General features: G+C 48.2%; 1 protein-coding gene across 1 annotated transcript in view; it reads right to left on the bottom strand.

Moving 5' to 3' along the window:
- Positions 1–14,076, bottom strand: part of galnt3 (UDP-N-acetyl-alpha-D-galactosamine:polypeptide N-acetylgalactosaminyltransferase 3 (GalNAc-T3)) — an 87,001-nt gene that overhangs the window by 70,802 nt on the left and 2,123 nt on the right. Inside the window, 1 exon segment of the mRNA XM_038789721.1 lies at positions 273–880. Coding sequence (XP_038645649.1) covers positions 273–769 — 497 coding nt within the window. The 5' untranslated portion in view covers positions 770–880.

The raw sequence follows: 14,076 nt of genomic DNA, 5'->3' as shown, positions 1-14,076 counted from the left end.
ACTTTAGCCCATAGCACTGTAATTAGGTCGGGTTCTGCCTCCTGATTTACACTGCAAAATCAATGTTAAACTGGCAATGATGCAAAAACTGCAATATAATTCCCTAAAAGCATTGATGCACACGCTCATCTTACAAATTAAATTATTTAAATTGCTTTTAAATGTGAATACTACCATCAAATTCAAATTGAAATGTCGTATCATTAAATATAAAGTAAACCATAATTCAAAAGTAATGGATTACTCAAAATCTGGTGCAAATATAAACATACTCAGGTGGTCGTGTATCAGGTCCAAGGCTTCTGTGTAAAGAAATTCGATCACTTGCAAAAGCATTGAAGCAGTGTTTCTCATTTCCTTGATCTTTTTCCTTCTTTTCCTCTGGGGAGAGATTATCAGTATGAAACGGCTTCCCTGAAGCTCCAGGGGCATTTGGATTCTCAGGTGGCCGCTCCATGGAGGGTTTGAGTTCTACTGCTGTGTAATATCCTGGCAAACAGGGTTTTCTGACATCCGTGGAGTCTTGCTGTCTGATAGGTGCTCTTATCTGCATTTTTGGAATCGAGTCTCTTAGATTGTTCACTGCCCCCATCATCATGTGCAACACTTTGTCTTTCTTTACTGCCATTTCTTTCAGCCATGGCTCTTGTGTAGTAGTCCCAACTACTTCCCTATGCATCAGAAATACAAACGTGATAAACACAAGAGCTACAAGCACAAGTTTCCAGGGCAAATAACGTCTCCTTAAGAGCCTTCTAATTGCAGGCATGCTTAGTCTTAAAAATCCACTCGGAAATGTTGTTGTAAGTTTACAAGAACATCCGGCTCCCTGCAGCAAAGAGGTTCGCACAAATTTTCATGAGGTAGTAAAATCTTAAATCTGAAAAGTAAAAGTGTCAATAAATATCATGCAAGCCTTAGGCATTCTTTTCAGACCCAATTCAGACATTTTTTTCGAGATAGAAATGAAAGCTATGACTGCTAGACATTTGTTTGAAAAACAAAAGTAAGTTCAAAATACATAACCAATCCATTCCCATTTGTAAAGAGGCAGTCACAGAGACAGAAAGGAACCTTATTTAAGAATGTCCTTGCTCCATAACAGCATACATTATTGCTTTAGATGCAAGGGAAACAACACTTCTATCTCATGTAATGCAACAAAATTTCTCATTTCTAAAAGTTTACAAAATAAAAATTGATTTGTCTTAATGATAATTTCTGAGTTATACCTCTATAAAGTCTTAAAATGTATAACACTTTGGCTCTGCCCGCTAATTTCAATGGCATTTTGGGTGAGTCACACATCCTGTATGCAGCTAAGTGAATGAACTGCATCCTGTAAAATTATTTGCACTAAGGACGCAGTTTCAAACTCCTGGAAGGATGGTGCGCCTTAAAGTAATGCATCGTGAACCCATAATTAGCATTCTGTTAAACTACAGCGAAATGGAGCAAACTTCTTAAGAGTGAAGCAAAATTCCTCTAAAAGCCATTTATTTTGAAGTCAGGACAACTGATTTGCACTATATTGGTTATTATGACATGGTGGATGTTGAAAGAATGTTTCCTCTTGTGGAGAATCTAGAACTAGGGGCCACTGTTTAAAAATAAGGGATAGCTCATTTACGACAGAGATGAGGAGGATTTTTTTCCTCAGATGATTGAGCACCGAGAGAACTCTCTTCCTCAAAAGGCAAAGGAAGCAGAATCTTTGAATATTTTTGAGAGCTAGATCGATTCTTGATTAACAAATGGTTAAAAGGTTATTGTAATGCTGGAAAGGTTCGGGTTTGGGGAGGGGTTTGTCAGTTGGGTGAGGCTGTTGTATGAGGCCCCGATGGCGAGTGTGGCCACGAATAAGAGGAGGTCGGAGTATTTTCGACTATACCGAGGGACGAGGCAGGGGTGTCCCCTGTCCCCCCTACTTTTTGCACTGGCAATTGAACCCCTGGCTATGGCGCTGAGGGAGTCGGAGGATTGGAGGGGGCTGGTCCGGGGTGGGGAGGAGCACCGAGTGTCGCTCTATGCGGATGACCTATTGTTGTATGTGACGGACCCGGTGGGGGGGGGGGGGGGGAATGCCTGTGGTGATGGGGATTCTCCGGGAATTTGGGATTTCTTAACTTTGGGAAAAGCGAGCTGTTTGTGGTACACCCGGGGGACCAGGAGTGGGGGATTGGGAGGCTCCCACTGAAAAGGGCGGAGAGGAGCTTCAGGTACTTCAGGTGTCCAGGAGCTGGGGGGCCTTGCATAAGCTAAACCTCACAAGGCTGGTGGAGCAAATGGAGGAGGGGTTTAAGAGTTGGGACATGCTGCTGCTGTCTTTGGCGGGTAGGGTGCAGTCAGTCAAGATGACAGTGCTCCCGAGGTTTCTGTTCCTGTTCCAGTGCTTCCCCATCCTTATCCCAAAGGCCTTTTTCAGGCAGGTTAACAGGAGCATTACGGGGTTTGTGTGGGCACACGGGACTCCAAGGGTGAGACGGGTGTTCTTGGAGCGGGGCAGCGATGGGGGGGGCTGGCATTGCCCAACCTCTGTGGGTATTATTGGGATGCCAACGCAGCAATGGTGCGTAAATGGGTAATGGACGGGTAGGGGGTGGCATGGAAGAGGCTGGAGATGGCATCCTGTGTGGGTACGAGCCTGGAAGCGCTGGCAACGGCGCCGCTGCCGCTCCCTTCGACGAGGTATACCACGTATATACCAAGGTATATACGACGAGCTACCCTCAAGATTTAGGGGCAATGGAGGCGGCACAGGGGGGAGGTGGGGGCCTCGATGGGGTCCCCGATACAGGGGAACCACCGGTTTGTTCCGGGGAGAATTGATGGCGGGTTCCTGAGTTGGCACAGGGCAGGTGTCAGAAGGCTGTGGGACCTGCTCATAGACGGGAAGTTTGCGAGCCTGGGTGAGCTGGAAGTTCAGGCTCCCCTCGGGGAACACCTTTAGGTACATGCAAGTAAGGGCGTTTGTCAGGCGGCAGGTGGCGGGGTTCCCCCTGCTGCCGCCGCGTGGGGTCCAGGACAGGGTGCTCTCGGGGGTATGGGTTGGAGAGGGGAGGATCTCGGAAGTGTACCAGGTGATGCAGGAGGTAGACGAGGCCTCGGTGGAGGAGCTGAAAGATAAATGGGAGGAGGAGCTGGGTGAGGAGATTGAGGAGGGGACGTGGGCAGATGCCCTAGAAAGGGTGAACTCCTCCTCTTTGTGTGCGAGGCTTAGCCTCGTACAGTTTAAGGTACTGCATAGGGCTCATATGACCGGGACAAGGATGAGCCGGTTTTTGGGACCGAGGACAGGTGTATTAGGTGCTCAGGGAGCCCAGCAAACTATGTCCACATGTTCTGGGCATGCCCAGTGCTGGGGGAATTTTGGAAGGGTGTAGCAAGGACGGTATCGAGGGTGGTAGGATCCAGGGTCAATCCAGGCTGGGGACTCGCAATATTTGGGGTTGCAGTGGAGCCGGGAGTGCAAGAGGCGAAAGAGGCCGGTGTTCTGGCCTTTGCGTCCCTAGTAGCCCGGCGGAGGATTCTTCTTCAGAGGAAGGATGCGAGGCCCCCAAGCCTGGAGGCCTGGGTCAGCGATATGGCGGGGTTTTTTAAATTGGAGAGGGTGAAATTTGCCCTAAGGGGGTCAGTGCAGGGGTTTTTCAGGAGATGGCAACCATTCCTAGATCTCCTGGCAGAACGGTAAAAACAAAAGGTCAGCAGCAGCAGCAACCCGGGGGTAGGGGGGGGGGGGGGGGGGGGGGGGGGGTGCCAATGACGGGCGTTAATTTATTGTTTCTCTTTTGAATTTACGGCGGAATTTTCTGTTATTGTTTTCTTTTTGTGAAAATTTGAATAAAGATTATTTTAAGGAAAAAAAGGTTATTGTAGGAAGGCAGGAATGTGGAGTTGAACTTACAATCAGATCAGCCATGGCCTTATTGAACGGCAGAGTAGGCTTGAGGGACCGAGTGGCCTACTCCTGCTTTTAATTTGTATGTTCGTCTGGCTAGCACTGGAGAGAAGGCAGAACTGCTTCACATTAATGTAAAATTGCACACACATGGCAGTTACGGCGTGTAGACAGTGATCAATGGCATTTTGGGTGAGTCACACATCCTGTATGTAGCTAAGTGAATGAACTGCATCCTGTAAAATTAATTGCAATAAGGATGCAGTTTCAAGCTGTTGGAAGGATGGTGCGCCTTAAAGTAATGCATCGTGAACCCATAATTAGCATTCTCTCAACAATACAGTGAAATTCAAAGATTCTGCTTCCTTTGCCTTTTGAGGAAGAGAGTTCCAGAGGTGCCCTAATCACCTGAGGAAAGAAATCCTCCTCATCTCTGTCTTAAATGAGTCATCCCTTATTTTTAAACAGTGACCCCTAGTTCTAGATTCTCCACAAGAGGAGGCACAACAAGTGATATTTATCCAATGTGTGTCTCTTATAGTCATAGTCATTAAGTCATTATGGGAGAGCCAGCGGCCATTTGGCCTGATTCCATGCTGGCTCTCTGGAGCTATCCAGTCAGCCCTGATCTCCAGCTCTATTCCCATATCCGTGAAAGTTTATTTTCCTCAAGTACTCATCTAATTTTCTTGAAATCATTAATCATCTTTGCTTCCAGCACTCGAGCAGGCAGCGCGTTACAGGAGTTTTGGTACAATAAAGGTTCATTGTTCACCCTGTGATCTGCATTTTATGAGACATCGTGCTTTTGATAGTGTAAACCAAGATATAAAATCACCCTAGATAGACCGCATGCTACCAGCAATTTGCAGTGTCAACGTTTTTAAAATAAATTTAAAGTACCCAATTATACTTTCCAATTGGGACTTCTGGTGGCGGCCATGGAGGAGTAGGTCACACATTCGATAGGTCCCGCCTGAAAGGGACTTTCGGACCGTTCTTCCCGGATTTTTGTGGACTTTATGAAATAAATCGGTGGAGTTGGCAACAGTGAGGATTCCCCCCCCACCCCCCCCCCGATGTATGGATAGCTGGACCAGAAGTGGCCGTATGAAATGAATTAGTCCCAACAGAGGGAAGCGAGGGGAGTTGGCAGTGCGGCGATGCATGGCAGACAGCAAGGACCAGGGAGCTGCGGCTCACTGGCCAAAGGAGCAGCAGATGGAGTTCTTTAAAGTTGCTTTGCCGAGCTAAAAAGGGATACGCTTAACCCGATGAAAGTATCGATCGACCAAATGGTCGCGACTCAGGCAGCCCAGGGGAAAGCGATTCAGGAGATTGAATTAAAACTCTCCAACCAAGAGGACAAGATAACTGTACTGGAGCACAAGGTGGAGGTGACAGAGGACCGCCACAAGCAGATGCCAGAGAAGCTGGAGGAGCTGGATAGCAGAACCAGGAGGCAGAAGTTAAGAATCGTTGGCCTTCCTGAAGGTATTGAGGGACCAGATGCGGGAGCGTATGTGGCGGGTATGTTGGAGTCGTTGATGGGAGAGGGGGCTTTCCCTCGGCCCCTGGAACTGGATGGAGCGCACAGAGCCCTCGCAAGGAAACCCAAGGCGAACAACCCGCCATGAGCCATGGTGGTCCGCTTTCATCGTTTTTCAGACAAGGAGCGCGCCCTGCGATGGGCCAGGAAGGAACAGAGCAGCAAGTAGGAGAACAGTGAGGTGTGCATTTACCAGGACCTGGGTGCGGAGCTGGCCAAGAGATGTGTGGGGTTCAACTGGGCAAAGGTGACCCTCTTTAAGAAGGGGGTGAAGTTTGGGGTGTTATACCCAGCGAGACTGTGGGTAACGCACAAGGACCAACACTCTTATTTCGAGTCACCAGATGATGTCTGGACATTTATTAAAGAGAAGTTGGACTTGAGTTAAGGGACACTTAATGCTTCGAAGATGGGAGGTGGCGGTTTGTAATTGTGTTCTGTTTTAAACAAGACTGTGGTTAGTCGTGGGCGAGGGAGTGGGTTGGGGGGAACGGTTGGATGGAGAACGCTTTGTTTAGAAGGTGGTTGATACGGGGGGGGGGGGGGGGGGGGGGGGGGGGATGGGGGGCCCTGAAGTTCGCATTACCCTTCGGGGGACTGGGTTTTGTTTTGAGTGTGCCTGCTCGGCTTTATGATTATGCTAATGGCTTTTGGAGAGCGGATGTTTATTTTCTGGGGAATGTGATCTTGTAAATAGGTTTTTTCTTTACGGGGAGAGGGGTCCGAACATTGAGGCGATAGTCTGACCGGCGCATGGGGCTATTGGGGTCAGCATGCATCAGCTGACTCTCAGAAGCTTTGGGAGGGGGGGGGGGGGGCAGGGGGCGGTGTGAGTTAGTGTTGAATTGGTGTTTGATTTAGGAGATTAGGTTTCTGGTGTTGGGGGGGGGGGGGGGGGGGGTGGCTGCTCTGCGGGGAAGGGAGAAACTTTCTTCAGGGAAAAGGGAGGCCGGGGGCGGCTGCTGCTTAAGGGGGTGCCCGGGGAAGCTGGCCTAAAAAGGGTGATGGCTAGTCGGCAGGCGGGTGGGGGTGGTGGCAGCATCCCGTCCAGGCTGATTACTTGGAACAGGAGAGATATGAATGGGCCAGTGAAGAGAGCATGCATGTTCGCGCATTTAAAGGGACTAAAGGCAGATTTGCAATGGTCCAGGACACACATCTGAAGTTCTTAGACCAGATGAGATTAAAGAAGGGTTGGGTGTGTCAGGCGTTCCACTCAGGGCTGGACTCGAAGACTAGGTGGGGTAACAATTTTGATCAGCAAGTGAGTGGCATTGGAGGCTGGAAGAATAGTGGCTGATAAAGGGAATAGGTATTTCATCGTGAGTGGGAAGCTGGAGGGGGTCTGAGTGCTGCTCGTGAATGTCTATGCCCTGAACTGGGACGACTTGGATTTTATGAGGCACGTGTTAGGCAAAATCCCGGACCTTGAGTCACAAAACGTGGTCATGGGAGGGGACTTTAATACGGTCATTGAACCTGAATTGGACCCCTCAAAATCTAGGACAGGGAAGAAGCCAACGGCGGCAAGTGAGCTGAAGGGCTTTATGGAACAGATGGGGGGGGTGTAGACCACTGGAGGTTTACACACCCAAGGGTAAAAGAGTTTTCCTTTCTCTCCCACGTCACAAAGTTTATTCCCGTATTGACCTTTTTGTTCTGTGCCCAAAGGTGACGGAGACGGAATACTCGCCGATTACAATCTCGGACCATGCCCCGCACTAGGTGGATTTGCAGCTTGGGGAGGAGAGAGGGCAGCGTCTGCTGTGGAGACTGGACGTGGGGCTGTTAGCAGACAAGGTGGTTTGCACGCGGGTAAATAAGAGTATCCAGAACTATTTGGAATCAAACGACATGGAGAGGCATCGGCAGCGACGGTTTAGGAAGCTCTGAAGGCAGTTATTAGAGGGGAACTTGTATCGATCCTGTCCCATAGAGAAAAGAGGGAAAGGGCGGAGAGGGAGAGATTGGTGGAGGAGATACTCCGGGTGGATAGGACGTATGCGGAGGCCCCGGACGCGGGACTCCTGAGGGAATGGCGCAAGCTTCAGGTGGAGTTTGAATTGTTGACCACAGGGATAGCGGTAGAACAGTTGAGGAAGGCTAGGGATGCGGTGTACGAGTATGGGGAGAAGGCGAGCAGGATGCTGGCGCAGCAGCTTAGGAAGAGAGAGGCGGCCAGGGAGATTGGGGGAGTAAAGAATAAGGAGAGTAACTTGGTCTTAGACCCAGAGGGGGTGAATGAAGTCTTTAAGGAATTCTACAGCAAACTATATGAGTCGGAACCCCCGGCGGGTGCGGAAGGGATGAGGCAATTTCTGGACCAGTTGAGGTTCCCAAGGGTGGAGGAGGGTCTGGGGGCACCGATCGAGATAGAAGCAATATTAAGGGGCTAGAGGGCATGCAGTCGGGGAAAGTACCGGGCCGGATGGCTTTCCGGTGCAATTTTTTAAAAACATTCAGAGGTGTGGAGCCCACTGCTGATGAGGACCTTTGATGAGGCGAGAGGGAAGGGAATCCTCCCCCCTACAATGTCGCAGGCCTCGATCTCACTCATTCTGAAAACGGGAGAGAAGGACCCTGAACAGTGTGGGTCTTACAGACCCATCTCGTTGCAAACGTGGATGCCGGAAGTTATTGGCTAAGATCTTGGCCACGAGGATACAGCATTGTGTCCCAGGGGTGATAGGGGAGGACAGACTGGATTCGTTAAGGGCAGGCAACTTAATGCTAAGCGGCAGAGGCTTTTAAATATTGTTACGATGCCCTTGGAAAGAGAGGAGGCAGAGGTTGTGGCAGCGATGGATGTAGAGAAAGCTTTCCATCGGGTGGAGTGGGAGTACCTGTGGGAGGCGCTGGATAGGTTTGGGTTTGGTGAGGGCTTTATCCGGTGGGTGCGATTGCTGTACCAGGCGCCTGTGACAAGCGTGCGTACGAACAGGGTTAGGTCGAGGTATTTTAAATTCCCCGTTATTATTTGTTCTAGCCATTGAGCCACTGGCCATAGCGCTGAGGGCTTCAAGGAACTGGCAGGGGCTGGTCCAGGGAAAGGGGGGGGGGGGGGGGGGGGAGCATCGGGTCTCGCTCTATACGGATGATCTCCTCCTGTATATTTTGGACCCAGTGGAGGGGATGGGGAGGTCATGCGGATTTTAAGGGAATTTGGCAGTTTCTCAGGCTATAAATTGAACATGGGGAAGAGCGAGTTGTTTGTGTTCCAGGCTAAAGGACAGAAGAGACTGAGTGAGCTGCAGCAGCGGAGGGTTGAGAAGAGCTTTCGGTACCTGGGTATACAGGTGGCCCAGAAGTGGGATTTGTCGCATAAGCTTAATCTGACCCGGCTGGTGGAACAAATGGAAGGGGACTTTAAAAGGTGGGACATGCCCCCCGCTGACTCTGGCAGGGAGGGTACAGACCGTGAAAATGATGGTCCTCCCCAGGGTTTCCAGTATTTAGTGCTTTCCCATCTTCATCCCCAAGGCCTTTTTCAAGTGGCTAATAAGATCATCTCGGGATTGGTGTGGGCGAACAAGACCCCACGAATAAAGAGTGTGTTGCTGGAGCACAGTCGGGGGGAGGGTGGGCTGGCGCTGCCGAACTTTTGCAACTACTACTGGGCGGCCAACATTGCCATGATCAAGAAGTGGGTAGTGGGGGAGGGGTCGGCATGGGAGCAGTTGGAGGCGGCGTAATGTAAAGGCACCAGTTTGGGAGCGCTGGTAACGGCACCTCTGCCGTTCTCGCCGGCCCACTACTCCACAAGTCCGGTGGTGGTGGCGGCACTGAAGATCTGGGGGCAGTGGAGGAGACACAAGAGGGTGGAAGATGCATTGGTCTGGATCTCAACATGTAATAACTGTAAGTTCCTACGGGGCAGGTTGGATGGCAGGTTTCAGAGCTGGCAGAGGGCGGGTATCAAAAGAATGGGTGACCTGTTTATAGATGGGAGCTTTCCCAGACTACAGGCGCTGGAGGGCAAATTTAATCTGCCACCAGGGAACGGCTTTAGTGCGGGCCTTCCTGAGGAAACAGGTGGTGGCCTTCCCGCTCCTGCCGCCACGGGGGATACAGGATAGAGTAGTTTCCGGTGCCTGGGTGGGGGAGGGGAAGGTGTCAGATATCTACCAGGAGTTGTTGGAGGCGGAGGAAACCCCGGTGGAGGAGCTTAAGGCCAAATGGAAGGAGGAGTTAGGAGGAGAGTTAGAGTCGGGTCTGTGGGCGGAAGCCCCAAGTAGGGTCAATTCCTCCTCATCATGTGCTAGGCTCAGTTTAATCCAGTTTAAGGTGGCCCACCGGGCACACATGACAGCGGTGAGGATGAGCAAGTTTTTCGGGATGGAAGACAGATGAGCGAGGTGTATGGGAAGCCCAGCAAACCATGTCCACATGTTTTGTACATGCCTGAAGTTCAGAGGGTTCTGGCAGGAATTTGCCAAGGCAATGTCCAAGGTACGCACGTGGTGCCGAGTCCAGGCGTGGCGATCTTTGGGGTGTCAGAAGAGCCGGGACTACAGAGAGTGAAAGAGGTTGACGCTTTGGCCTTTGCCTCCCTGGTCGCCCGGAAATGGATCCTTTTAATGTGGAGGGACTCGAAGCCTCCAAGTGTAGAGACTTGGGTCAATGACATGGCTGGGTTTCTCAGCCTCGAAAAAAAAGTGTTGTTTTTATGTTATTTTAGGTGGTCTGTGAAGACAGAGCCATTTGGGGAAATATCTATTTTTGCACCATGTTAATGTTTACTGTTCTTTTTCTGTATTTGTTATAAAATTTGACAAATACTTCAATAAAATTTTTTTTTTAAAAAAAAAAGTAAGGTTGTAAGTGTAAATGCCGATCAAACTCTCGCAGTAAGAAATAAAGAAGACTGGAATCACAAAAAAAATATACATTTTCCAATTAAGGGGTAATTTTGCATGGCCAATCCACCTACCTTGCACATCTTTGGGTTGTGGGGGTGAGACCCACGCAGACACGGGGAGAATTTGCAAATTCCACACGGACAGTGACCCAGGGACGGGATTCGAAACCTGGGTCCTCAGTGCCGTAGGCAGTAATTCTAACCATTGTGCCACCGTGCTGCCCCTAGTGTCAACATTTTAAACCAACAGTAGGAAAATCTAACTAATGGACGTGCTCCAGTAAATGCTGGGCCACTACTTTTGTAAGCCCTATAATTTACAGCTAGAATTGGTCATTTATTTCATGGATATAATAACCATGCCCGGCCAGCCTAAAAATTGAGGCTGGGCAGGATATGGTCCTTCAAGTGGATACTTAAGGGTCTTAATTGGGGCACGGGTGGGTTTGGGTTTCTCGGACGAGACCCACCTCTCCATGAAACTGCATCTGGGTTGGGGCAGGCAGGATGCCAGAGGGAATAAAATTGTGTCCACAGTGAACTTTTGAAAAGGAAACAAGGCGAATTAGAATTAGATCAGTTACAGAAAGAGAAGTGGTCGGGGGTTGAAAGAAAGCGGGGAGAGTCAACACTTGAAACTTGTGTCCCTCCAGAAACAATTTGCTATCTGCAGGAATGTGACTTAAGTTTCAACTGCACCCTCTGCACTTCCAAGTTTGAGTAGCATGTCAGGACCATAAATCACCCCATTAAGAGGGTCCAGAAGATGTCCAGTAGCTGTATCAACTGTATTCAGTGAGCACAAATGCAGAAAATTCCTGGACACTCATGGAGGAGATTGACAGAGAGCTTCCATCTTAGAGATTGAAGGTGAAGAGGTTGAAACTGTTGAGCAATTCGTGGCGATTCGCAAGTCATGCCATCTGTCTTCCTTGCCACAAATTGCAGTGTTTTTGTGCCGCAAATTGCAGTGTTTTTTTTTAAAGGCAATAATAATGGACAAAATTGCAAACTGACGGGACCATTACAGTGCCATTCATAGGCAACCACAACTCAAGCATCCAATCTTCAAAAATTCACAATACAATTAAAAATATATATTGCTTCCTTAATGTATATCATTACATGTTGAGCGACATTTTGCTCCAATTAAACTGAACAGACCGAGCAGATTTTTTTGTTATGCTTAATGCAGACACAATTCATTACCAATAGCAAAATATTGTATAATTTTCAACGGAGCTGAAATTCCAGTGATGAACATTACAACTAATGTACATGGCAAAATAAGTACGTTTTTATAAATACGGAACTGAAGTTTGTGGTGTACTATCATCTGTAGTAATAATCTACAAGACTGATAACAGTAGTAATGCTGAGAGTCAGCCACATGTTAAACTTCTCATTCAATCCTCAATAATTAAATGTTTTTAGAGCAGAGACATAATCATTGTAGTCAAATCTGTTTAGATTTAAATAATGCCCAAAAATGGTTAACAAGACCGTTGGGCATTTTCAACCAAATTTGACACCAATCTCAAATTTTATATTTGAATTTTCTCCAGATGCAGTGGCACTGGCAAGTCAATACTTACTACTCATCCTTGGTTGCTCCAAGCAGCAGTGGGTGTTTCCCTTGATCCACTGATATCCTCATGCTGTTCGTGCTCCCACAGTTGCACAAGGTAAGAATTCAAGAACATTCTCATCCCTTCATCAGTGGAGGATCAATGTATCCCCAAATCAATGGGGTGGACAACGTGGAGGTGATTTTACTGCTAAAGTATTACTGTTGTTGTCATTATTATTATTATTGATTATATAGGTTTCAGGGGAAGGGATGTGGTATCAACAATAACAATGACGGCACTGTAGTGCATCCTATGGGCACACTGCCCCAGTGGCAGATATTGGTCTGGATTCTCCGCAGCCCCGCGCCAAAATCGGGTTTGGTAAGAAGGCGGAGAATCAACTTTCACGCCAAAATCTGGCCACGGACTCCAGACTGGAAGTGCAGGGGCCCATATATGCAGCTAGAGCTGCGTGAATCACTCCGGGTCCCTGCTAGCCCCCTGCAGGTGAGTGAACCGACAGTTCTTTTTTATTGGAAACTCGGGAGTGAAACGCCAGCGTTTTTACACCAGCGTGGGGGCATAGTCCCATTTTAAGAACATAAGAGCATAAGAATTAGGTGCAAGAGTAGGCCATCTGGCCCCTCGAGCCTGCTACACCATTCAATGAGATCATGGCTGATCTTTTGTGGACTCAGCTCCACTTTCCGGCCCGAACACCATAACCCTTAATCCCTTTTTCTTCAAAAAACTATCTATCTTTACCGTAAAAACATTTAATGAAGGAGCCTCAACTGCTTCACTGGGCAAGGAATTCCATAGATTCACAACCCTTTGGGTGAAGAAGTTCCTCCTAAACCCAGTCCTAAATCTACTTCCCCTTATTTTGAGGCTACGCCCCCTAGTTCTGCTTTCACCCGCCAGTGGAAACAACCTGCCCGCATGTATCTTATCTATTCCCTTCATAATTTTAAATGTTTCTATAAGATCCCCCCTCATCCTTCTAAATTCCAACGAGTACAGTCCCAGTCTACTCAACCTCTCCTCGTAATCCAACCCCTTCAGCTCTGGGATTAACCTAGTGAATCACCTCTGCACACCCTCCAGTGCCAGTACGTCCTTTCTCAAGTAAGGAGACCAAAACTGAACACAATACTCCAGGTGTGGCCTCACTAACACCTTATACAATTGCAGCATAACCTCCCTAGTCTTAAACTCCATCACTCTAGCAATGAAGGACAAAATTCCATTTGCCTTCTAAATCACCTGTTGCACCTGTAAACCAACTTTTTGTGACTCATGCACGAGCACACCCAGGTCTCTCTGCACAGCAGCATGCTTTAATATTTTATTGTTTAAATAATAATCCCATTTGCTGTTATTCCTACCAAAATGGATAACCTCACATTTGTCAACATTATATTCCATTTGCCAGACCCTAGCCCATTCACTTAACCTATCCAAATCCCTTTGCAGACTTCCAGTATCCTCTGCACTTTTCGCTTTACCACCCATCTTAGTGTCATCTGCAAACTTGGACACATTGCCCTTGGTCCCCAACTCCAAATCATCTATGTAGATTGTGAACAATTGTGGGCCCAACACAGATCCCTGAGGGACACCACTATCTACTGATCGCCAACCAGAGAAGCACCCATTAATCCCCACTCTTTGCTTTCTATTAATTAACCAATCCTCTATCCATGCTACTACTTTACCCTTAATGCCATGCATCTTTAGCTTATGTGTGGCACCTTGTCAAAAGCTTTCTGGAAATCCAGATATACCACATCCATTGGCTCCACGTTATCCACTGCACTGGTAATGTCCTCAAAAAATTCCACTAAATTAGTTAGGCACGACCTGCCCTTTATAAACCCATGCTTTGTCTGCCCAATGGGACAATTTCTATCCAGATGCCTCGCTATTTCTTCCTTGATGATAGATTCCAGCATCTTCCCTATTACCGAAGTTAAGCTCACTGGCCTATAATTTCCTGCTCTCTGCCTACCTCCTTTTTTTAAACAATGGTGTCACGTTTGCTAATTTCCAATCCACCGGGACCACCCCAGAGTCTAGTGAATTTTGGTAAATCATCACTAGTGCTTCTACAATTTCCCTAGCCATCTCTTTTAGCACACTGGGATGCATTCCATCAGGGCCAGGAGACTTGTCTACCTTTAGCCCCATTAGCTTGCCC

This window comes from Scyliorhinus canicula, chromosome 2 (genome assembly GCF_902713615.1).
Source record: "Scyliorhinus canicula chromosome 2, sScyCan1.1, whole genome shotgun sequence".
Classification (NCBI taxonomy): domain Eukaryota; kingdom Metazoa; phylum Chordata; class Chondrichthyes; order Carcharhiniformes; family Scyliorhinidae; genus Scyliorhinus; species Scyliorhinus canicula.
The sequence above is the reverse complement of the archived record's forward strand: the minus strand, read 5'-3'. Positions and strand labels throughout refer to the sequence as shown.